The sequence below is a fragment of the Bradysia coprophila genome, unplaced genomic scaffold (assembly GCF_014529535.1).
Source record: "Bradysia coprophila strain Holo2 unplaced genomic scaffold, BU_Bcop_v1 contig_350, whole genome shotgun sequence".
In the NCBI taxonomy this organism is placed as follows: Eukaryota; Metazoa; Arthropoda; class Insecta; order Diptera; family Sciaridae; genus Bradysia; species Bradysia coprophila.
The window spans coordinates 2,224,904-2,249,369 of NW_023503608.1; the positions used below are offsets into that span (position 1 = coordinate 2,224,904).

The following is a 24,466-nucleotide window of genomic DNA, read 5'->3' on the forward strand; positions in this document are numbered from 1 at the left end:
GAGACCTAACGAGAAAAGATCCTACACAGACACCTAACGAGAAATGAACCTACACCGAGACCTAACTAGAGAAATCAACAATAATGTGAAAGCGATAAGTCGACGAGGTCTAAATGAATCGGACTCATATACACTATTATACCCGGCCAGTCAGAGAAATAGTTTCACCTTAAGATTAAACAACAACGCGATAACAATACGATCGTTTCAAATGATTTCATATCGGATTATGTCAAATAAGGTAAGCGAGGTAGTAGCTGACCGGCTAGTTTAGTTTATTCAAACATTTCTACATCATGAAATTAGTATAACAAATCGCATTGCGGTTCTCCACTGTGAGACACTTTAAAGGAGTAACCAATTAAAATTATAAAAAAAAAATATTGTCCTTGAAATATAGCATGAAACTTGACCTGCAATTTACAATAGCTGGCCTAAAAATAAGGATGGAAAAAATTTACTTGAAATAAAGCATGGAAATCAAAAATATAGAATTAAATGAAAAATTTAATACGATAATAAATCAGAAAGGAATGGGGAGACAAGCTGGAGTAAGCCTAGGAGGCATTGCCGTGGGGGAGCAGGAGGCAGAGGCATCCTTCACGTACCAAAAATCCAGCATCCAATGAAAAAAAAAACCCCGATGATCCATCAACTCATCGACACTATCCCAGTCAAATGTCACAGAAATATCAGTATTGATTCTCTAGAAGCCAACCCTTCAGGCGAGCTTGAAAGCAATTCGGCTGAGCAAACTTAACCTCATTCGGTAAGGAATTGTACAGTCTACACCCTAGAGCAGAAATCGCCCTTTCACCGCTCTTCGTCCTAGTAGCCGATGCTCTGAGCAGGTGCTTTCCTCTCGTATTGTAGCAATGTGAGGCCCCTTGGAAGGGTATGTTACAGAAGGACTGTTTACCGATGGCCTTATACACAAAGCTGCAAACGCTATACTTAACAATACTGTCTACATTAAGGACTCTCGGACAGTATCTCCGAAACAGGTCGACAGTCGGATGACGCAAGGGAAGTCTATTCACATGCTTCAGACAACGCTTCTGCAGAACTTGTAGCTGTTCGATAGACTTCTTACACGCAGTGCCCCACGCTCCCGGCAGGTAACAAATTATAGGGTGCGCAAGGGCAAAATAAACCTTCATGAGCACTGCCCTCGGTAGCAGCCTTTTGAGCTTACACAAAACACCACAGACAGACGACAGCCTGCGACACATTTCCGTAACTTGGGAATTCCAAGTCAACTTGTCGTCCAGCAAGACACCCAGGTACTTAAACACACTTACTCTCTCAATGACCTGGTCTTCCAGGGTCACCGAATCTGCAAGTAAGCGTTCAGCGCGTCGGAAGTGCATACACTTAGTCTTTTTTACATTAAGGGACAACCTGTTCTCGTCGAGAAAGTCCTTGATCAGTTTCGCATCACTTTTCAAACGCTCAACGCTCAACGCTCAAACGCTAAGCAATTTTTCTAATTTGGTCATCAGTATTTCAGGATGATTTCGATGAAGCTAAGTTTTTCCTTCGTCAGAATTTAATTTGATCTGTTCCCATTCCGTAGAATATCAGAAATATTGACAATTAATTAATTTTTATTGTAAAAAACTGATTTTACTGAAGCACTGTTTTTGATGCAGTAGCTGACCACTAAAAAACGGATGTTTTTATACCTGACCAGTCTTGTTGCAGTAGTTGACCGCTACAAAATTAAGACATTTTTCACATTTTTCGCAATAATTTCGCATTATTCGACACATTTTCACTCTTAATTCACTGATATTAACCAATTTCAATGATAAAAACTCATAAAAACACAAAATATCAACGAATTTTAATTACATCATTTTGTACACAACAATGCACATGGAAGGTGAATTTGTCACATGAAGAAAAATGTACGGAATTTGGTGCGGTCAACTACACAAACATGGCCTATTTTTGATGCAATGTTTTGACCACCATGTAATTAATCAAATATTAAATTTTAGACGCTATTTATGTTAATAATATTAATTGTTGAACTATTTACTACCTCAAAACACCAAAACTTTGTCCGTCAATAATTCTTTTGTCAATAAAAACCTTAAATTAGACCACACCGATCTTACGATTTTCTTAAGAAATGTGCATCTTTGTACTGAGATGGTGCACCGGTTTCATTTTATGGTTTTATCAAATAAGTAAACATAATAATCGCATTATTTTCATGAAAAAATTAAACTTTAGGCTCTAAAGATTAATTATAACGTTAGTTTGCGTATTTTCATTTGTAATTATTTTCCAAAACTGATAAATAATGTCAGGTACACCTGCACGGTCAGCTATACCCTCGCTTACCTTACTAGATGTAAGTTTTTGAGTTCATTTTATTCAATGATTGAGTTACAAGTCATATTGTTCCTTTAGTAATTTGAAGCTCAACATATACCTACAGCAGAAGAAAATAAATGAACTTTGTACTGGAAAAGGTTTCTTTTTCTTAACGGAGACAGCGATGTCAAACATCTAGAACCCGTCATGCCAAAATCGAATCCTACATTTAGAATGTAGCTCCGAAGATTTCTTTTTTATGAAATAAAATAAAATGAAATGAAATTCTTTGTACTAATTTGCCGACAAATTTAATGGGGAAAAACTTACACTATCAAATATTACGTATTTCAAGTCGTAATTCTGTTCGTAATTTCCTTTCAAGATTTTCACCGTTGACGGGAGGGTAAGTTGTATCCGTTTCTTGTGATTACAAGTGTATGATTAGTATAACGATGGATCTAGCTCTTAGAATAATTCGTCTAAGATCTAGCTGATGCGATAAATTTGATCTAATTCTAAACCAAGTCTTAATTCTTGGAGAATGTGATCGTACAAACTTTAATTGATTAGTTCCATTAATATTAGGAGCCCCTGATATAGCTTTTCCACGACTAAATAATATAAGGTTTTGACTTTTAACTTTATTATTAACTAAATGCAATGGTTGCACATGCCTCTCGAATCAATACAATTCTAAAAGCTGTTGACAAGTCTATGAAATATGGATAGAATTCACAGCCATCTACGATGAACAGTGACCGAATTTTGTTTAGTTCATCGACACGTTACTGCGTAGTCATTACCTCTGTTGTTGATCGAAACATAGCGGTCATTCATATCTTTTTCCATGGTACTATAGCTTTCCAATTGTTGTAGTGATTCAAATTCTTCTTCAAATGTATCCCATGTAACCACTCCATTCCGTTGGGATCCGATTCACTTTGAAGACTATTTAATTTAGAGTTTTTGCGAATGTTATCATTCTCGACTGCAGCAAAACCAGCAAACATTTTCGTGTCTCAGGTATAAGAGTGATTTTCATTGAAAGGTGAGTTTGCTTATATGAAATCGCTATTTCCTCCGCTCCATACAAATTTTGACATAAGACCATACCTACCTATACTTTCATTGCATATCGCCATAGAGAAGAACTTTAAAGATAGTAAATTTTAAAGAATTGTAGAAATTTTTTTTATATTGAAGGTTTTTTAAGAAATTTTATGAACTTTTAAGAATTTTAAGACATCTATAAAATTCTTTAAATCTGTAAAATGTAAGAATTTTTAGGAATTCTGAGAATATGTAAGAGTTTTTTTTTAAGAATTTAATAACAAATATTCCGAATAATATTCGGTGTCGTCCCATAATTGTGTGATATAGGTAGATATTCCTCGTCTTGTATACATGCAAAAATAAAAATGTGCAGCTGTGCTTATGTTTGATTTCCATTTATTATAAAAAAAATATTTTTTATTTAAAATACAATTTATACAGTGGCAGCGGCGATACATATCATACACATAAAACATGAGTATATGACTAATAGAATCACCTGAACATAAAGTCTGTGTTTCATAGTTTCCTTTCTTCATCTGTTTGTGCTCTGTTTGTAACCGTCCATAACACTAAACTAAGATCACAATCTGTAATTTCTGATAAGAATTTTGGTTTAATTCTAATGAATTCGCTCGTACATACAATTAGATTTACAGAACTAGGTACTGCGTAGTATATGAACTATAATACGCAGAATTATAATTTTATTCAGAGTCCATACGATTAACAGCTTTTTAAGTTCATTTTGCAAACCGAAAACTATGAATCCTATGAATATTATAAGTTAAACTCAAAATAAAATTTGTAAAAAAAAAAAATTAAGTTTGAAGTGGCTGAAACTTCCGCTTCTTTTTATTGCATAAAATTCATTTGTCGACAAAAATTAGCCCAATCCAACATCCAAACACATCATAACGATAAAACCGACAATCGTCCCCCATGTCGCCAACTGTCCATTACCACTAAAAATCAAAAAATTAAATTCAAGTCAATTGACTGGAACACTAGAGTCAAAACCATTTTAAGATTATAATCAAACCTGGTATGAGCTTCCGGTAAAATATCATCAGCAACAATGTAGATCATAGCACCAGCAGCAAACGATAATGCATACGGTAATATTATTGAAGCAACCGTTACAGCCACAGCACCAAGAACACCGAATACCGGTTCGACCATGCCCGATAATTGACCATACCAGAAACTTTTCAGCATACTGAAACCGGCCGCATGCAAGGGCAGACTAACAGCTAGTCCTTCTGGAAAATTTTGAATTCCAATGCCAATAGCCAGATTTCTTTGGAATTAAACAAAATTTCGTTACAAAAGAAGCATCTGATAAGAGTTACAAGTTACACTGAATGGTACACGTGGTCGTCAAATATTTAAAAAAAAACTCAAGGATTTTACGTAATTTTAATCTCTAACTCTATCAATGTCGTTCTTACTTTCAATGTAAAGATTTATTCCGTACCTTGCCGACTCAAACGTCGCAGATTCAGTGTTTCCAATCGCACCGAAACTGACCCCAACTGCCAGACCCTCGGGAATATTGTGCACTGTGATGGCAATCACTAGCAGAATAATTCGTTTCCACTGAGCAAGGGCGTTTTGATGATTTAAAGCTTGTTGACTTGCTGAATATGTGGCCTTTGAATCAAAACCAATTAATTTCTGCTGCTTATTCGGATGCATTCCGGCCGAATTTACCTGTTCTTTGCTATCGCTATTCTTCCTTCTCCTTCTTGACGTGGACACTCCGTGCTGAACGTTCAGGCAATCAGCAAAACTGTCCATTCCGATTGTGGTCGACTCTCCGTTACCATTCGACACACTAGAATACTGAGTACGCTTCTGGTATTCCAGATTACTTTCGGTGTCGTCAATAGCAATGTCAACCTTGTCTTTGCTTGAATGTGTCAATGCTAGCGGAGAAAATTGACTCGATTTTCCTTTGGTTTCTTTAAAAATGTTATCAAGGTACCAACCAATCATCATATGTGGACTGTTGATGCCCAAATAAGAAATGATTTTGTCTGTTCCGAATACAAATATTGATCCCAATAAGAAACCGCCAGCTACGGGTATGAAAGCGTATTCTCCCTTAGCACCATATGTTCCGGAACTTTCAGCTAATTCAATTGCCGGTGCCAATAGCGACCAAAATGATGCTGCAATCATTACACCGGCGGCAAATCCGAGGGCGATATCAAGAGATTTACGCTGAAAATAATTTGATTTTGCAATAGTGGCTGCAATTTTGTGGATGTACACGCTGGTGGGAAGTGTTTCTTCCGGAACGATAAATTACCTGATTACCTCGCAAGAATATCACCATAGCAGAACCGGCTGCCGTTAGTCCCCATGTTAATAACGTACCCAATAGTGCCTGTGTTACTGGTCCATATCCCTGAATCATTTTCGATTTGCTACAACGAAACAGTAATATCTCGTAATCATTTAGTCAATTCTAACGATGTGACGGGTTAACGAATTTCTTGAGAAAAAATTTCCTAATTCAAAAATGAAACCCAGCTAACTATTGTGGGGCACTGTGTCGAGTGTCGTATGCCTTGAGAGCATCTTTATTTTATTTAAATCGTACGTCGCGATAAGACAGGTTAATTTAAACAAATATAATTCATTTAAATAAATAATGTAATCTCTGCTACGCTACTAGAGTATACCTCGAAATTTAAGAGAAATACTCGATGATTCTATGTCTATCATAACCGAGACTTTTGTCAAATTTACGGAATTCACTGAAGTTATTCATGTCTCGACGAGTAGAATTGACTTTAATGGATGAAATGGATGAAATAAGCTATAGCAAGTGAGTTGTATTTCAATTTTTGTGGGAAAATAAGCGTTGACTTCCAAATAGTATTCTTTTACATAGTAAAATGTATGTTTAACAAACGAAGTAAAAGATCTCGAAGCACAACGAAGTATTTTAACGGAAAGAAATAACACCTGTCACGATATCCTAAATGATTACATGTCTTCAGCAGGCCGGACTGGCGACCGAAAGTCGCTCCTGTGAAATGTAGGAGAGTGCGCTTAAAATGAAGAAAGGGCGCCCAAAAGTTCTTTTACGACAATATAGCAAATTCGATTTTGATTTTTCATATGGCCAGTGTGGGCTTGGTCTTCAAGGCTTCATTAAGAAATCGTAAGTATCGATGAACTGTTGGACTGAGAAATCATCAGTGTCAACAAGACCTCGAGGATTTGTAATTTAAAATAATTTATTACTAAGGAAGCTATAGGGAAACAGTGCTTAGATGGAGCTGCACAGCTAAGGCGTCTTTGTTATACGTAAAGTGGAACAAAAAAGGAAATCTAACGAGACGCAATCAAGAAACGCTAAACTACAAACGTTCATTCCAACGTTACATGCCCTAAAACTCAAAGACTTTGAGTGATAAATATTATCCACAAAGGTTTAAAAATGCTGGCGAATGACGAAAGCAAGAAAAAAAATTGTTAACTCGGTAAATAATAGAAACATACTACGTGCCGAGCAATGAGTTCTCCAGTTTCATCTATATTTCAGTATTTAATTTCGTTGCAATCAGTGAATTACTCCAAAAATAGATGTTACCTAACTAAATGATTTTGTAGACATTAGATTCACTGACAATTACAATTTTTTTTCGAATCGACAAATTTTGAATTTCCTATCAGTGGATGACAGAATCTTCTTTGGTGAACAATATATTTGTTATGTCTCCTATAACTTACAACTGCTGAAGTTAAAGAACTCGTTTTGTAATAATAAATAAAAGTTTCAGAATTGGCTGGGCATCTGTTATCCAAAGAAGTGATGATTTCTAGCAAAATTCAAATAAATGAAGTGAAATATTTTGTATCGAAATCTCTATATATAACAAACAGAAGTTAGAGATTGGTTGACTCCCTGTGCCAAGCTTCCCGTTTTTGAAAGGTAACTTTGTAATTCAACATTTCATCGGTGAGAACTCATCAGTGAGTGATCATTTATAAAACTGTACTCTTGTCATTCAGTAAACATCGAGGGGTTACCGATTCAGTAAATGTTCAGTGAATGCCTCGAGAAAATATGCAAATCGTGTCACAAAATTTTCAGTAATCGGTTAACCCTCGGTAGAATGACGTCGTTAGAATGATTAGAATGACAACTTCATCAGTGTGAACATCAAAGTTTGTTAATCTTGTGTAAATCAAATACGAGTGGAACTAATGTCGCATATCAGTAAACTTTATTTAATCAACGTTGTTATAACTTGGAATATTATATTAAGGATTAGGATAACGTGGGTGAGAAACGTTGTTAGGTCAGACTGTAACGGAATAATAATAACAAGACCTGAACATTAATGATATTTAACTGAGTCATAAAAAACGTAACATAAACGATCAGACAGTTGAATCGACGTATATGTAAACTTAATGGTGTCGTTTTCTGGTTCCATCACTTGCAGTCACTGTTAAAATGATTACCTTGTCAAAAATTTAGAAGAAAACAGAAAATGAATGGAAATGAAACGTTTACTAGACACAAATTAAATCTGACAAAGTCGATTTCAATGGAGACGTTAGTTAATTTTGCTGCAGGTGTATGCTGACAATATCAGCCATTTCATGACTGACCTCATCGAATTTGTGTTATATTAACATGACATCAGAATCAAAGATATAACACAAATAAATTCAATAAATTAAAGGAAGAAGCATAACAAAATAATCATTTAAATGCAAGAAAAGGACCATAGAGCAAAAAGATAAGAAGAAACATAATCAATCAACGAAACATCAGCATCAGTAAACTTTATTTAATCAACGTTGTTATAGCTTGGAATATTCTATTGATGATTAGGATAACGTAGGTGGGAAAGGGGGCTTTAGCCTCTGATCAGGACTGAACATTATCGATATTTAACTGAGTCATAAAAAACGTAACACAAACGACCAGACGGTTGAATCGACATCCATTTATCAACGTAAACTCAATGGTTTCGTTTTCTGGTTACATCACTTGCAGTCACTGTTAAAGTGACTACCTTGTCAAAAATTTAAAACAAAAGCAGAAAATGGATTGAAATGAAACGTTTGCTAGACACAAATTATAAATCCGACAAAGTCGATTTCCATGGAGACTGACCTCATCGAAATGGTATTATATTAACATGGCATCCGAATCGTAACTCATTAAAAATGTGTCTATGTCCAATGTCCCGATAAGAAAAGCTTTTGGTGTCCGGGTATAACAAAACAAATCGATTTTGTATCTACAATTTTGATGACGAGAAACACTTATATCAACGTGAAAACCTAGTTCTTTTCAAAATAAATGTCGTCTGAGACTAATGACGAATATACGAAGTCTTTTAATCTGTGCCTCTGGCTATAATATAAAAATTAAAAATCATTGTTACGATTTACGAGCCGGCGTCGCTTCAAAATGAGTAGGTAAAATCGGTTCTTGTATATTATACAATGTATAACTTAAGAAACATCAATCTATTCGCGTTTATCTTATCACGGAGTTCTTTAATTTTCATAATTTTTTATTAGTAAGCTTTATCCATCAATTGATGTGGACGTGATTAAAGTAAATTGTTATTTCGAATATTAAAAATATTAAATGTGGCGTTTCTGTTATCAAATACAAGTCTCTCCTCTGTTGTATAGCTATCATCGCATATGTTTACGACGTTTATATCCATAACACGATTCATTTACATTCGCTGATAGTGGCACTGATTAAATCAAAATGTAGAGACATACCAGCACATAAATTGCCATTGCATTTGTCAATATTTGAATGTTTCAACAAATAGCAAAGAATCAAAAATTTGAAAAAAAGTCAACTTAAAAAAAGAAGAATCGGCAGACTTAATCGATAAAAATAACCTTCAAATCCGGCTTTTTATTGAAGTTTTCTTCGTCGTTGTTTCTGTTTTGATTCGATTTCATTGAAATTAACAAAACAAACAAATGAATGAAAAAAAGAAGAAGAAATGAGAGAATACAGGTTACCAGCACAATGACTTTCGGTGTTAGACTCTTGTATATATGGGCTTGACCATCACTCATCATCTTTATACAATGCCAGCATGATTGAAAAGAGAGGTCACAATTACAAAAAAAAAATCAAACGTTTAATCAAAAACTCACTTTTTATTCAATGCAGATTCGAACTATTACCCACGAAAGATTAAACAAATTACGCAACAATGAACATAACTGCGTGAATTAAAATTGATTGATAATCATCGGAAAGAGAAGTTTAATTAGTTAAAGAGGACATCACCGAAAAATCACAATTAGAAATTTCATTCTTCAAAAAATCACACACGAATATGTTTGACAGACGATAGACACGTATATTTCATAGGATAGGATACTTACATACCGAAAGTTATATATTAACACTTTTCGGTTCAATTAACTGTACACTTTTAAATGACAACAACAGAAAAAAAAACTTTTGACGATAAAAATTAAGAATTTAATTTGCTATCATTTTGCTATGTCAAAATTACACAGAATATTCATATCGACGAACAATGTTTACAGCAAACCACAAGCAAAGACGAATCGAAATTAATCAGTGACGTTTGTAAATGAATGAACGATATCAGTGAATGTGGTGCCCATTGACAGTATAGCGGTAATTGCGGGAAGTTTCAGTGTTTATACCAGTGCCGCATTCAACACTAAAAAACATTTTCATAATACATTTGGCAGCTGCTCTGCTCTGCAGCTGGAACATCAACGATGTTCTTGCCAAAACACCTAAAACCCGCCGGCAGAGACAGACACGCACAATATTTTCCATGTTATGGTCTAGAAACCAGGAAAGGTTTTAGAAAAATCTATACGTATTTTCAACAGAATGAAATAGTTATTTACATCACAAGAGATAAAAAGGTGAAAAGTAGAGGTTTCGTGTGAATTTTGTTGATCCGAGGCGAAGAAGAGGTCAATAAACACACGAAAACGAGACTGATGAAAAGAATTATCTGTGTTGCGGTTGAGTTTCGAACCAACATCTGGCCATCCTTCAATAATTCAATGTGAACTCTCGATTTACACACCGCGCTATTGATGATTGCCCTTACCTGCTTCGAATTCCACCAAGTGTTACAAACGTCATACCAATCGTTTTTGCCCCCAGAACTTCGTACGGGGCTAAAAATGTTAATAAAAAGGTGGTCAGCTCAGTTCTTCAATTATATTATAGCGAGGTGACAAATGATATACTGGTACTACCAGTCTGATACAGTAAAAGGAATTCTTTGTGTTAATTCGTTTTTAATTATCAAATTAGCAATAATAAAATCTTCCACATACGAACATATTCATAGGAGATACATCAACGTTCCCAAACAAGTTTTGTTTAAATGGATGGACAGCGTATTAATAGTCTGGTGTGTTGTGATGTCCAAATCTAATCCAAAGTATTTAAAATCTACTGTGCAGGTTTTGAAAGAGCTTAATAGTTATTTATGTAACAAGAATCATATGAAGGTATATTATCGCACTAGATGTCAGATTGCCAATCCGAGGCGAAGCCAGCATACGATTTGTGTTGCATATAACGTTTTATGCAATGAAGAAAATCGCATAAATGCCTAAGATAATCTTAGTGTGTCTTCAGTAACACGTGACTTTTATCGCACTAGTGCGATAAAACCTCTTATAAATCCTTTATCGCACTAGTGCGATAAAATGCGTTCATACGACATTGCACACAGGCGTCGATGTTACAAATATCATCACTGAATTGCATAAAGGTTCTTTTGTATATACAGTGTAAGAATTAAGAAGTAACTTTTTCAGCGATTATAATCCAATCGATGTTATTCATTCCACATGTGGAATTCACGTCATAAGTCCGCCAAAAAATTAAATATTTTCTACTGGCAGTTGAACAAAATACCGCTGACTTCATGTAACAAATTTCAAAAACTGTGCGGTAAATGGCAAGGCTGTATACTTTGGGGAGGTCCCAATTTGCGTTATGTTTTGAAATTGAAGATACACGTCGTGAATGATGACTTTTAAGACAACACTTCTTAACACAAAACGATGGTCACACTTTTTCCAGAAAGGAAGGGGATACGAAGTTATCATCGAAAATAAATTTTTTTCGCACAAATTTAGGCTACCACAAACCAATTTTTCCCTTAAAAGTAACACATTTTTACATACTTTATTGGTTTTTCTTTTTCAAAAAAAGATTTTTGTTCAGAGAAATCATCAAAACACGAATATTTTTGCGCAAAAATGTAGGCTAGAAAATTGCCAAGGGATGAGCGCTCTTAATAATCTGTCACTGTAAAGGATCAACTGTAGATTTTACAGTTTTTCATCAATAATCCATCGGTGAATCTGGACGTACATTCTAGTAGCGTTCGTAACGCTTAGAATTCGTAACTTGACAGTTGCGTGTATAGAGTCCCATAAGAACCATAAAGTTACGGATTTTTAAAGTTACGAACGCTTCGAGAACCTACGCCCTGTATAGTCTTCTTATTGCATAGCGATAATAATGTTTTGAACTCAAATGTCGAAAGATTTTTTAGACGGGAACCTCTGGACTAAAATGTTCATATAGAAAAAGGGCGTCAAGACAAAGAAGAAAAATTTAATAAATATTAGGCTCACATTGACGCTACTGATTCAGTTTTCTTTCAACCTTCAAGAAGAGCAGTCCAATTTTTAAAGATGAGGTACACGATTACATTATAGAATTTTCATTATTTGTGTAGGTACTAAGTGCGTTTGTTTCATCATTTCACAGAACTAGTAACAGCCTTTTATTAGTAACAATCATTCTGGGGATCGTTACATCCTTTGGAACTCAAACAGCTGGTCATGACGTCAAGTGTGAAGTTAAGGAAAAGAACACGCCGTTCGATAATCGTTTTGCAGTACAATTCCGGACAGTAGTTTCGTGCGTATTCAATGAGGATTTCGAGATTACCGTTCCATCAAAATTGACGAATCCAACGAATGAAAGTGTGACCGAACTGCGAATGACTCGCAACAAGAAGATAGGATTCCTGCCACAAGATATTAGCACATCGTTTCCAAAATTACGTTTAGTGGATGCGTTCGGTTGTGCTGTAAAGGAAATCACTAAATCGAGTTTTCGCGGCCTTACACTGGTGGACAAAATAGTTCTTGATGACAACGAAATTGCGAATATTGACGAGAACTCTTTCGACGATTTGTCGGAATTGAGACTATTGTACCTCGATAACAACAGAATTGCTAGTTTGCCTACAAAATTGTTTGAAAAACTTGAAAACTTGGACACACTCTACTTGAACGGCAATCAACTGCAAGAGCTGGATGCAAATTTGTTCAAAAACAACCGGAAACTCGCGTTACTTCATATAAACGAGAACAAGCTACAAACATTACCACCGGCAATTTTTGATGGAATGACCCAAATGCGACAGATATGGTTGAAGGGCAATGAGATTGTCGATCTACCAGCTAACGTTTTCGAGCAATGCGAAAGTCTGGTGGACATTGACCTGTCACGGAACCGAATCAAGAGAATTGAGCCGAATTTACTTACCAAATTGGGTGAACTCAGAGATATTTCGTTTTCATTTAATCCATTGGAATTTATCGATTTGACCGTTTTCGATGGAAATACGCTATTGACCGAGATGTTTTTCAACGGTGTTGCTACAGCTGATATTCGAAACATTGAAAGAGTTGATCAGATGAAAAATATCAAGGGGCTTAGCTTCCACAATGGCTGCATCGGCGACCAGTTTCACGAAGGGAACTTGGAGAAATTGAAGGAGATTGTCAGAATGCGTTGTATTGCTACAGTTAAGGCCGAATAAATCTTTCGATAATGTCAGTTTCTGTGTTCGTCGATAAAATTGTAATGGGAAAATAATATTTTCGTTTTAAACTTGAAAGCTTTGTCTTTTTATCTGACTCGATTGTTGGCTGAAAATTTGCTGGAACTAAACAATTCGATTTAATGCTTGGACTAGAAAGAATTCTATAAAATGTTGCTTCTAACCAAAAGGAACAGTGAAGGGCTCTGAAAGGAATAGTGAAGGGCTCTGTGCAGCATTGGAATAGTAAGTAATTAGTGACTTAACGAAACTTATTAATCGGCCAGAATTTCGTGGTCTGGAAACAGTAAGCAATCCGAGCTCGATCCACAAACTTTATTCGTTCATAATACAGAAAAGAAAAAACTTGACAAATTCCAAATAAAAAGCTCGACGAAACCGCGACAACAATATAAAGAACATATCAACACGAACACTAAGTAATTTGGATCATGGTTCTTTCTTCACGACATATTTACAGCAACCGCTTTTAACAATCACCTGGACTTGCTTCTCAGCTTCTTCATGTTGTTGCGCATCGTCGGGTTGCGGGAAAAACTGTAACAATCTTTGGTAAAGATTGTGGCTTCACAAATCATGGACTGTCGCATACCTGCTGTACAATATCCTGGTTTTCCGCAATTCCTTCTTCCGTTTTTACCGCTGCACACACTTTGGGTGTATTGTTAGACTTAGTGCCACACGACATCAAATTGCTGTAACATTCACTGCGTACGGCCGGAGATTTCGGCTTTGAATCAAAATATTTCTCATAGCCAGCATTCATCTGTTCCACCACTGAAAACATACTTATCGCGTGGCTTGGTACAGTTGATTTTTTGGTGGGCTCCATATCGTATCCCAAATGGCAGTTATTCACACAAAAACGTTGAGGACACCACAAAAAATCAATTGTCAAAATTGTAAATGGAAATATTATTTGAAAAGACTGTAGAAATAAATTGAAACGATGAATCGGCAATTTTGGAAGTTTTTTGAAAACTAATCCGTTTAGCTGTTATAACAAAAGTCACAATCTATTCAACGCAGGGTTGCATTTCATGAGATTCACATGTGCAAGGATGTGGTAGGAAGTGATGTGCTTTCTTACGAACTTCAGCCTGTTTACTAAAATTGTTTGTGACTCTGTATCACATCCATTTATTTTTCTTCCTCTGCTGTTGTAAATAATGAAATAACACAACCGATATCAACAAGTAAATAACAGGCAGAGAGCAACGCACTTCAAGCAAAAGTGGTACTCTAAATAGGGTACTGAAACTTCACAGTGCTTCATACAAAATTTTACACTATAAAAAGAGTGGGGATAAAATTTCATACAAAATAGAACTCTATTTGGCAGGTGTCAATCGAAGCACTTTTGCTTGGAGTGCGTTGCAGAGAGTTATAAAATCGGCAAATGGTTCAATTAAGCTACGGCACATCTAATTACTGCAAAAAGCGAAGGAAGGAAATATCATCATGTGAATGACGTCTGGTATAATGGAGGAGATATAATAGCTGCCGTAGTTTACCATTTCTGTACATCGACACAATGTTTAAATTACCAAAGTCTACCGAAACAAAGCAAAAACTGAAAAAATTCAATTTTGTCTCTCACACGGAGTACTTTTTTGGTAAGTAGAAATCAAGCCTTAGTCCTTTGGGACTTAGAGCTCTTTATACTTTGAATATGGTCACTTGTCTCTAGAGTGAGGTTCAAAAGTATTGCTTCACTGCTATACTTTGCTAGACGTTCTATATTTAGACCAATAACGGACTATGATTTTATGGATAACTCCTATCTCTCAACAGAAAACTATATTAACGCTCTTTTGTTCTTTACATTACATTTTCTTATTTTTCTGTATGGAATGAGCCAAATACAACAACAACAAAAAGTTACAGCACAACTAATGTGCTTAAACAACGTACTGCAAGCTAAAGTGACAGATGCCAAATAGAGTACTATTTTGTACAGTTACAGTGTTGTACAGTTGTGTGATACACTGTCAAGTTTCAGTACCCTAATAAGACCTTCCTGTCTTATACATTGTGGATTTGAGCACTATTTCGACTATTTCACAGGACTCTCAATGATTGACGCTGTCGGCAAGTCGGTCACTTCTGTCACTTCATCGAACAATGATTTTGATTTTTGAATTTCGTATTTCAAAAGACCGACTCGAAGTCAGTGCCATCGCTGATTTTTGCGGTAGTGACGATAACAATTTCCACAATCTATTCTTATGATAACCGTTTTTGAGTGGTTTATTTTTCGAATTTTCTTTTTAAAATAGTTGTTAAAAAAGAGACATGATATATCATACCCCTTCCACTCGTCATATCCACCTATCATACAAGTATCTATATTTTCCGTATAATAAGCTCTTTTGCTTATAGTTTTTTCTTAAATAATAACTTGGGTTTTTAAAACTTTGGAAAGAACAAACATCTCTGATTAATTTCCGTATTTATCAGACTTAGCTTCAATATTTCATCTATAACAAACATTTTTTTGCACGCATGAGCTAGGTACCTAATTAGAATTTAAAAAAATAATATAAAAAAAAATTTACACTGCCAAAATTGTTGCTAAAAATATATAATCAAAGAAAATTGTTGTCTTTTTACAATAAATACGTAATTAATGTTCTCCAATATTTTATAACTTATACAGACAAAATTGAGATACGTGAGTCGCACAAGATTCATCATTATTTATTTTGCCAAAATTGATTATATACAAATATCGCACAGACTGGTCGTGGTGCCAGTATCCTCAATAAGTAAAAAATTCCGACTTCCGAAGTTGCATTTCATTATCTTAGAGATATTTGTTTAACAATGCTTTGATTGGAGAAAGAAAAACAGCTATACTGCTATATCTGAACCGGTCTAACCTACGTTTTCGTACATCTGATTGAATGCGTCGTGTGGCCGTGTGGGCACCTAAATTATATTTCCTAACTAGTGTTGAAATATCGCGCCTTCGTCGCTCATTTCCCACGTCGTTTAGGAAAAACGTTGTTCCTAACTTATGCTAAATGTCTTTTTTATCGAATTCGATTCCAGCTCGAGCCGGAGGCTCATTCGCTAAAAAAGCATTTTAGCATGCTCTAGGAAAAATACTGGTTAGGAAAAATCTTTTTCATAACTTCTTGTGCCCAAACTTTTGTCAACCGCGGCTTTTCGCAAGTAGACCTACACACAAGTCTTCACCGTAATAAATTGTTTTTTTTTTTTGTAAAAAAAATTAGTAATATTACATTTGTGATGATACAAATTCTCTACTGAAGTCAGAACAGTCTTTGCCTTTGAAAGAATCGCAATAAGTTTTGTCTTAGATCGTCGATTCTGGAAAACATTTTCTTGGGAAAATTTGTGTGATTAACTGTAACCTACGGATAATGATCGTCTTAATCGTTACAATAATTGTTACCGCTCTACTATGGATTATTTTGGACAATTCAAATCGACGCAAACTACCACCCGGACCAATTAAACTTCCCATTTTCGGAAACGCTCTTCAAATTTCCCTTGCCGGCAAATTAACTGGGCCAGCGTATTACAAACTGTCCAAACAGTATGGCGACGTAATGAGTCTGAAAACGGGAACACTGGATTCGAGTAAGAATTTACGATTATGTCGCAATATTCCAAAAATACTCCATTGACTCCGCAATTTTTTGTGTGTTACGTATCAGTCGTTTTGTCATCGTATGAAGTGATGCGTGAACTATTTGCTAAGGACGAAGTCTCAGATAGACAGTGTGATGGAGCCGGTTTGGAACGGAACATGAACAGAAATATGGGTAATTTTTATAGTTGATTATGTACTATAAATATTATCATACAACTCGTGAAACACCGAGTTTTATTATCAGTTCTATTAGCACAAGTTTCAAGAGATGTCGTTGTTGTCTAGAAGAGTTACTGATAAATGAGCGTCTGTAAAGTGTTAAATTTTTTTGTATAGTATAGAATTGACTACGCATTCTAAGATCTTGCTGGATTATGTCAGTAAGAGAATCCGGGTGCAAATGAAATCGATTTGCTGATATTTGCAGGAATAATATTTGCGAGTGGAAAAGTTTGGAAAGATCTAAGGCGATTCACGTTACGAAATCTCCGTGATTTCGGCTTTTCTAAATCAAATTTAATGGAAAGTGCACAGCAAGAAGAGTTGCAAAACTTTGGAGAATATCTGACGGAAAAGTTAAAGAAAAGCAAAAACGGTGTGATGTCAATGCGTGGATTTTTCAATTTACCCGTGTTAAATGTCGTCTGGAGTATGATTATGAGTGAACGATTTCCATACGATGATCCCAAATTAACACATTATATCCAACTGAATGATGAGTTCTTTCTCAGTAACAATTTTGTATCCAGTTGGTCATTGTTTTTTCCTTTTCTGAGGAACTGGTTTCCGGAGCAAAGTGGCCGAAATGCTATTCTTAGGAGTGTCGATGGTCTGCAGCATTTTATTCGGGTTTGCTTTGTTCACGGTAGACCTTCAATTTAATGACTCTCTGATTTAATTAGGGAGTGATTGAGGATTGTCGACGGAAGGAGATTTACAAGATCAATCCACAAAATTTGGTCGACGTATTTTTAGAGAAAATTGAGTCTGAAAAAAATGATCCAAGCACATCATTCACTGGTGAGTGATGGCTAACCTAGTTCGATAAAAGTGGAACACCGATAATAATGTCAGAACACATTTCGTCTCAGATGATCAGTTATTGATTACTATGCTGGACATTTTCCAAGCTGGCCTGGAAACCACGAGCAACATGTTGTCTTGGACGATTCTGTTCCTAATATTAAATCCTCATGTGCAAGAACGGTTGTATGAAGAGATATCACGAGTAATTCCGAAGGGACAACCAATCACCTTGGATCATAAAAACAGGTTCACATTTCAGTATTTGAAAAATGTTTTTTTTTCAGAACTTCATGATTATAGAATGCCCTATGCCCATGCGACAATACTGGAAAGTCATAGACGCGCCCGATTAATACCGATAGCCATTGGGCATAAGGTCGTTACCGATTTCGAATACCAAGGCTATTTGTTCAAGGCGGTAAATAATTTTTCAATCCGAAATATTTAACCATAATCTTCTGAGCTGTTCATTGATGAGCATAGGGAACGCCAGTATTTGCAAATACTTATGCAGTTTTGGTGAACGAAGAGTTGTGGAAGGATCCAGATCAATACTATCCCGAGAGATTTTTGAACGCAGATGGCAAAATCGATAAACGAAAAGCTGAAATCATCAAAATAGTTTTCTCGCCTGGTATACCGGATTTGTTTGTTTGACGATCACCGGATTTTAACTAAAATTTCTTTAGGCAAGCGTATTTGCATTGGGGAATCAGTAGCGGAGAGCTCTATTTTCATGTTTTTGGTAGGACTTGTACAAATGTTTGAATTTCAATGCGTTCCTGGACAACCGAAGCCGACTACAGTGCCACAAGTTGGATTCGCCTACTCTCCGCATAATTTCGATGTGGTTATTAAAGTCAGAGACAATTGAATGTGCCTTGAAATAGCTATTTTCCTGTTAACTGTCTGGATGGTGTTGTTTTTCGCACTCGATTTGAGATCGTGTGTGCAAACCACTCATTTAGACACGTAATAGTAACAAGATTTTATCTACTGCTTATATACCACTAACACGCAGATCCCTTCCTATATATATTACATTACATAGATTTGCACCCGATATTCACGGCGTAAGTGTGCCTAAAATTTGAATTTCAAGTCGATGAAAAAGTGAACTGACAAATACGTTTCAACGCTTCCTTGTATGAAAATAACACTGCGTTAAAATTATGAATGAAATTTCGAGTTGCCGTATGAGAAAATTTTTGCATCTGTCACTTTTACGTTGCTATGTAAATCCACAGTAAATCGACTGCATTTGCTAAGTAGATTGCAGACAGATGCAATTTTTAAATATATTCGCGCCCTCCTTTAATTTGTGGATTTGTTTTATTGCTAGCGTTAAGTATCCATTCCACTCAACAAAAAGTAATCCGTGAGAGAGCCGTGAGAGAGCGAGCTGTCAAATAAACAAAGGAAAAATTGAAAAAGTTCAATTTTGTCTCTCACACGGAGTACTTTTTTAGCAAGAGGAAACTAAGCATTACCGTGTCACATCGAAGCGTTAAAGCAAAATTTGATCTTTCAGAAACAGTAACAAAAATATGCGATGACCGCCAGCGTTGGAAAATTCAGAGAAATCTTCCGCAGGCATTTTAATGGAAAATTCTCATTAATTTTTGATTTAAGTGTTCATTAGAAGCTTCAGCCGTCGTCCTTATCAGGTAACTAACGGTTCTGATTTTTCGTCGATTGAGCTCTAGTTAAGAGATGTAGCAAAACATAAATCTGATGAAGTCAAAGATTTCGTAAGGACACGTTTGCCGCTTTGGAGATTGCTGACAATAAGTACGCCACATTGGACGGAAACTATGCGTCGGGGCATACAATCGGAAGCACTACGGTGTACCTGAGAGACAGAAATATACCGAATCATGCGGACAGTGATATGCCTCCAATGCCAACAGCTGCGCTGACTATATGCGATGCGAAACAATTGACTCTAAATCTGTTGCCGCACTACAATTGGGTGACAACGGTCGGTGAACGTCACGAAATTGCTGTCGATTTAGTATCCCGGTATGTTTCCGTCAGATTTTGATTGGGTGGGTCGTGCTCTAATCACAGAATTTCCATTCTTTACAGCGATGGCAATAAAATTACGTGGTCTTATATAGTGAAATGAATGTTCAAATAAGTGCAGTAATAGGTATTTTCCCAATGTATGCTAAAATGCTTTTTTAGCGAATGAGAGTCTTCCAGCTCGACCCTACGTTTCATACGTCGCGATAATGTCAACACTAATTAGAAAATAGTATTTTTCGTACCAAGTCAGGAAAGCACAATTTTTAAATAACGATGAAGATTTTGTATTACAGTGAACGACATCTCAAATGTCTCACTGTCATTTTTTTCAGAGAATGTCATTGTGAATTTGCAATGACACAATAAAATTCTCAGAAAAATTTGACAGTGGGACATTTGAGATGTCGTTCACTGTAAGCTCAAGGCGAAACTTTGAACGAAAGAAGTAACGGATAATCGAACCCTATATTCCATCCGAATAATATTCAAGCACGGCAGGGTAAATGTTATTGAGTTTATGAGTTTATATTAAGTGTATTCCACAAAAATATGTTTAAATGCAAAGTATTATGGCTAAATTATGGACTTGCAGAAAGTGTTAGAATTTTCATGGTTTTTGAAAGCATAGCGACGAAACAGAATACAAAATATAAAAAAAGATTCAATTTTAGGATTTTAGATTTTACTTATGACAACAAATAACGGTCGTTTTTATCCGAGTACTCACGTCAACTCAGGGCAACTTAGGGCAACTCTTCACTGGATTCTTCCTTATCTTCAGCAGGAGGATATTTACATCCATCAGGATCGCTAGTGCAACTGGTACCGTCGAAAACAAAATCCGTTGGACATGACAAAGTTGTTGGCCTTGTTGAAGTTGAGGCACCATTACAGTGGAAGTATTCAGTGCAATTGGCTGGATTCTGGAAATTACCCCTGGCAGCACAGTTAAAACGGCATGATCGGATGCTTACATCGTAAATTTCAAATTGTTCATGCGGACACTTGAGCATATAGGTATCAATTTGTCCATTTCCTCTGTTAACGCACAGTGCATAAAAGGCTGGATTACTTGCGTAAACGATGAACGGATTTACTGCCGTAGCCCTTGAACAATCAATGCGTGTGCAAGGGGTCGACCCCTGTTGACATATATTCAAGCGCGAATTAAAAACAAATCCAACTGGACACTCATAAAGTCTTGATTCTCCCCCCGGCCCCGCGCAAACACGTGATCTTCTGCAGTCACCCGGTTCTGTAATCGAATGTCGAATTCGTTTATTTCTGCAAAAAAAGTGAATGTTTTCAAATTTACCCGGAAAAATGCCAGCGTCGGTACATGTAAATCCGGGTCCATTCGGACAGGATGCATCTGGCACTGAAGTACAAGTGTTTTCAACACAATATTGGGTTGGCGACGGACAAACAAAGCTTGTTACGGGCACTGGATTGTTTCCCGAACATACCTACACATGGTGCGCAAAGAGTCGTTTATGAATCGGGCAAGAAATTAAGGTATTTCAGAATTTACCAGCATTGTTGCACAGTCGTTTGCACAATAAGCGCCGCTTCCCTTAGTGCACTTAAGTTCTTCATCATCGCTATTGATTGAAATTTCAGTTCCAAGATTAAATACTGTGTCAAAGGAGGCAACCTTGACCGAATTTCGTTAAATTTGTAATTATTGTTTTTTAGTTAAAATAATAAAAAAAAAACTTACAATCGTAAGTGTTGATATCACAACCAGCAGCGGTAATAGATTCCAAAGTGCCATTTTCAAATTCACTTAATCCACCTCAATAATACGGTGTAGTATCAATAAGTGCCTATGTCTGTCTTAAAAGGTATTCTCCTGTTTCCTTTTATACTATTTTTTCGGGCAGTGATTTCATATTGAAAGACCTTCGTGTGAGGTGGTTAGGAGCAACAATATTGATTTAGCATTTGTAGTTTTTATGAAACTATACAAATAACAGATGATAACTTGAGACCACTTAAAGGCCTTTCAAAAACACTAATGAACCGTTCAGAAATATTTATTTACAATTACCATAACTGGAAAGGATAAGATTTCGTGTGGAATTTATTGAGACGTGATGTGATAACTTGATGTTTCATATTTCTATCGTAACATTGAGTGTACTGAATGTGAAGACTAGAAATCCGCTGATATATTCCCTTGCCCATCAAATGTATCCAGGTAAGTTTAAAAGTCTGCGTCTAATCGAAATCTGCAACTCTGACAATTCGCCGCCTTTTATTCTTATTTTATGTCTTTACCATGTGATAATGTGTGAACCACTACTTTTTACGCAATCAACTCGATTTGTAAATTCTGTAGTCTCACACATAGAAGTGAGAACATATTTCTGAATCATGGCATGGATTCTGCACAATGTGTTTGTTGGCAAGGTAAACGTGCTAAAAGTTTACATTATTGCATTCGATTAAATTATGTCATGTCGCGTGTGAAATTAAGGTGATCCAATCATGATACGAACAAAATATTAAAAAGAAATTCAGCAGATAAGGAATTAATCAACTCATTTCGAAGTTAGTAATTGCCTTGGTGTACTGCTTTTCCACTGATGCGATGAATCGTTCTGATATCCGTTTCTGATGTAAGAAAACTTAATGCGTACAGTAGATGATACAGCCCAGAGTATAGAAGGTTTTTTTTTGTGATTCTTGAGCCAGCCGTAAGCAGTCTAGATTGAATCTGAGATTATCTCGCATGCACGGACACGACAAGCATGTACATTTTTAACATAAGATTTCGACCTGCTATATCAGACGATATTACAGATGAAATCACAATATTTTCTTAAAATCCGTTCCCTTTCTACTTTAAAGCATTCCGTTGCAGATCCTTTACTTTACTTCAATTCACGCTGATTTTATTACAGTTTGTTCATTTCATTTTCATGCTTCTTGGCCGAAAATGAGGGCAATTTTTCGAATTTTCTCGGGTTTCCGGCCCTCTGCATGAAAACTTACATGTGCACCTGTTTGGGACGGTTGATTTAAGGCACTTTCGCTTGTAAGCCTCACTTCGTTCGGCCTACAATCCGCGAAATTGCCTAAAATCAATCGTCCAAAACAGGTACACAAATAACCATTTCATCACACGAACTACGAAAATTGTAATTTTCGGTTCCCAAACGGGAAGCGAAAGTAAAAAAATGCAAGTTATATATCGAAATCGGTTAATACATAATACGAAAGTCGATGTACATAATGCGAAAGTCAAATCTTGTCAAGATGTTTACTTTGATCAATATTGAACAAACCGTGCGCCAGTGCTCTGATTAATGTGAACATACAAAGTTGATGACGAATAATTCAAAGGATATTGTTGTTGTTTTTACGTCTGATTGTTGTGATGGTTGATAATATTAATATTTTCTTATACCAGGGGGCTGCCGCCCCCTGGACCCCCGCAAATGTCAGCATATTTTGGTTTAATTCATCATACGATAACGCATTTCTTCGAGTTTATGTGCCTCAATTACAATTTTCGTAGTTCTCGTGATAAAAAGTTATGTGGATCACACGGGACGACGTAAAGAAATTCAACCTGTGCGATTGCGGCCCTTGCCTTCGGCGCGGGCAGCAACTCTCGCACACGGTTGAATTTCTTTACTTTCGTCCCTTGTGATCCAAATAACTATTTTACACAGTTTTAGATATGTCAGAGTTTTAAATGTACCCAGTCAATTAAGTTCTTCCCAAATTATGAATTTTTGGCGCAAAGTTTAAAATTTCTATCGCGAATTCAAATATTGCGCAATTTGGGAAGAACTTAATTGACTGGGTAAATTAAAAACTCTGACATATCGACAGTCTTTAGAAACTGTGTAAAAATGAAATGAACAAACTGTATATAAGAAGATAATGCCATTTGTAGCTCATGGGCTCTTTTTGTTATCGTTGTCGATAACAAATGACAAGCCGTTTCTGAAAGGCTAAGCTTCAGCTGCAAAAAGCACAGCTCCGGATAATCATTTCACAAAGTCGGATAAAACCAAACGGGAAATCATAAAAATATTAAAATTGTTGTCCCTCAGCTCCATAAAAAAGTCACATTAATGGACTGGTAAAAACCATCGGGGATTTTCTTCAACATCGAGTTTGAGTCCGATAAGAGATAAGAAAACATGAAAAGAACCAACGAGCTTAGTATACACATTGAAACCAAAATATGATTGAGAATGACTAAGAATTCACTACATCTGAAACGTTAAATTTTGAAACGTATTGCCCATGAATGTCCATGAGGATTAACACTCGAATTATTTTGGTCCGATGTAAATTCTTACACAAATTCTATGGGTAGTTGTTACCCTTACATAAAAAGTCTATCATCAGTTAATGACGACGACATAAAAATCAAACGAAATCATCTCCAGCTTACACAGCAAAACATATTCAGTGGATTTATTTTAGTTCTGAACCTATTTGAGATTTTTTAGGGTTTAAAGTCATCGATGTTCCCCGTCAACTAAGTGATTCACAGTATATGATATTTTGA

At 36.0% G+C, this 24,466-nt stretch overlaps 4 protein-coding genes across 10 annotated transcripts; 2 read left to right on the forward strand and 2 right to left on the reverse strand.

The window, feature by feature from the left end:
* Positions 1-3,911: 3,911 nt before the first annotated feature.
* On the reverse strand, positions 3,912-10,006 carry LOC119080058 (zinc transporter ZIP11). Of its 7 annotated transcripts, none has more exons than XM_037188270.1 (7): positions 9,782-10,006; positions 5,696-5,813; positions 5,373-5,607; positions 5,095-5,309; positions 4,859-5,034; positions 4,424-4,681; positions 3,912-4,346 (listed from the first exon to the last, which is right to left on the reverse strand). In XM_037188270.1, the coding sequence occupies exons 2-7, from the start codon at positions 5,801-5,803 to the stop codon at positions 4,268-4,270; spliced, it is 1,071 nt and encodes a 356-aa protein (XP_037044165.1). In that variant the 5' UTR covers positions 5,804-5,813; positions 9,782-10,006; the 3' UTR covers positions 3,912-4,267. The 7 variants fall into 7 exon arrangements, with proteins under 7 accessions (XP_037044165.1, XP_037044164.1, XP_037044166.1 ...); XM_037188269.1 differs by having other exon boundaries at positions 9,778-9,993; XM_037188271.1 differs by lacking the exon at positions 9,782-10,006 and adding an exon at positions 5,925-5,942.
* Positions 10,007-11,958: 1,952 nt separating this feature from the next.
* On the forward strand, positions 11,959-13,316 carry LOC119080063 (leucine-rich repeat-containing protein 15-like). Its single transcript, XM_037188278.1, has 2 exons — positions 11,959-12,104; positions 12,176-13,316. The coding sequence occupies exons 1-2, from the start codon at positions 12,100-12,102 to the stop codon at positions 13,236-13,238; spliced, it is 1,068 nt and encodes a 355-aa protein (XP_037044173.1). The 5' UTR covers positions 11,959-12,099; the 3' UTR covers positions 13,239-13,316.
* Positions 13,317-16,542: 3,226 nt separating this feature from the next.
* On the forward strand, positions 16,543-18,915 carry LOC119080033 (cytochrome P450 2B4-like). Its single transcript, XM_037188220.1, has 9 exons — positions 16,543-16,570; positions 16,618-16,868; positions 16,946-17,053; positions 17,309-17,730; positions 17,784-17,901; positions 17,973-18,153; positions 18,208-18,325; positions 18,391-18,541; positions 18,597-18,915. Exons 2-9 carry the CDS (start codon positions 16,649-16,651, stop codon positions 18,779-18,781), a joined length of 1,503 nt encoding a protein of 500 aa, XP_037044115.1. The 5' UTR covers positions 16,543-16,570; positions 16,618-16,648; the 3' UTR covers positions 18,782-18,915.
* Positions 18,916-20,595: 1,680 nt separating this feature from the next.
* LOC119080075 lies at positions 20,596-21,792 on the reverse strand. The gene is made up of 4 exons (XM_037188295.1): positions 21,656-21,792; positions 21,467-21,589; positions 21,251-21,401; positions 20,596-21,190 (listed from the first exon to the last, which is right to left on the reverse strand). The coding sequence occupies exons 1-4, from the start codon at positions 21,707-21,709 to the stop codon at positions 20,679-20,681; spliced, it is 840 nt and encodes a 279-aa protein (XP_037044190.1). The 5' UTR covers positions 21,710-21,792; the 3' UTR covers positions 20,596-20,678.
* Between the last annotated feature and the right edge of the window lie 2,674 nt (positions 21,793-24,466).

Bases quoted from the DNA above. Each gene is read 5' to 3' on its own strand.
- LOC119080058 (XM_037188266.1), bottom strand. From the start codon at position 5,803: ATGATTCAGGGATATGGACCAGTAACACAGGCACTATTGGGTACGTTA. The intron at 5,310-5,372 runs GTTGGTACCTTG...TTTCTCCGCTAG, and splicing joins CAGTCCACATATGATGATTG to CATTGACACATTCAAGCAAA. The intron at 4,682-4,858 runs GTACGGAATAAA...TTAATTCCAAAG, and splicing joins GCGACGTTTGAGTCGGCAAG to AAATCTGGCTATTGGCATTG.
- LOC119080033 (XM_037188220.1), top strand. From the start codon at position 16,649: ATGATCGTCTTAATCGTTACAATAATTGTTACCGCTCTACTATGGATT. The intron at 17,054-17,308 runs GTAATTTTTATA...TGATATTTGCAG, and splicing joins GAACATGAACAGAAATATGG to GAATAATATTTGCGAGTGGA. The intron at 18,326-18,390 runs GTAAATAATTTT...TGATGAGCATAG, and splicing joins AAGGCTATTTGTTCAAGGCG to GGAACGCCAGTATTTGCAAA.
- LOC119080075 (XM_037188295.1), bottom strand. From the start codon at position 21,709: ATGGCACTTTGGAATCTATTACCGCTGCTGGTTGTGATATCAACACTT. The intron at 21,590-21,655 runs GTAAGTTTTTTT...AATTCGGTCAAG, and splicing joins TGATATCAACACTTACGATT to GTTGCCTCCTTTGACACAGT. The intron at 21,191-21,250 runs GTAAATTTGAAA...ATTCGATTACAG, and splicing joins CGACGCTGGCATTTTTCCGG to AACCGGGTGACTGCAGAAGA.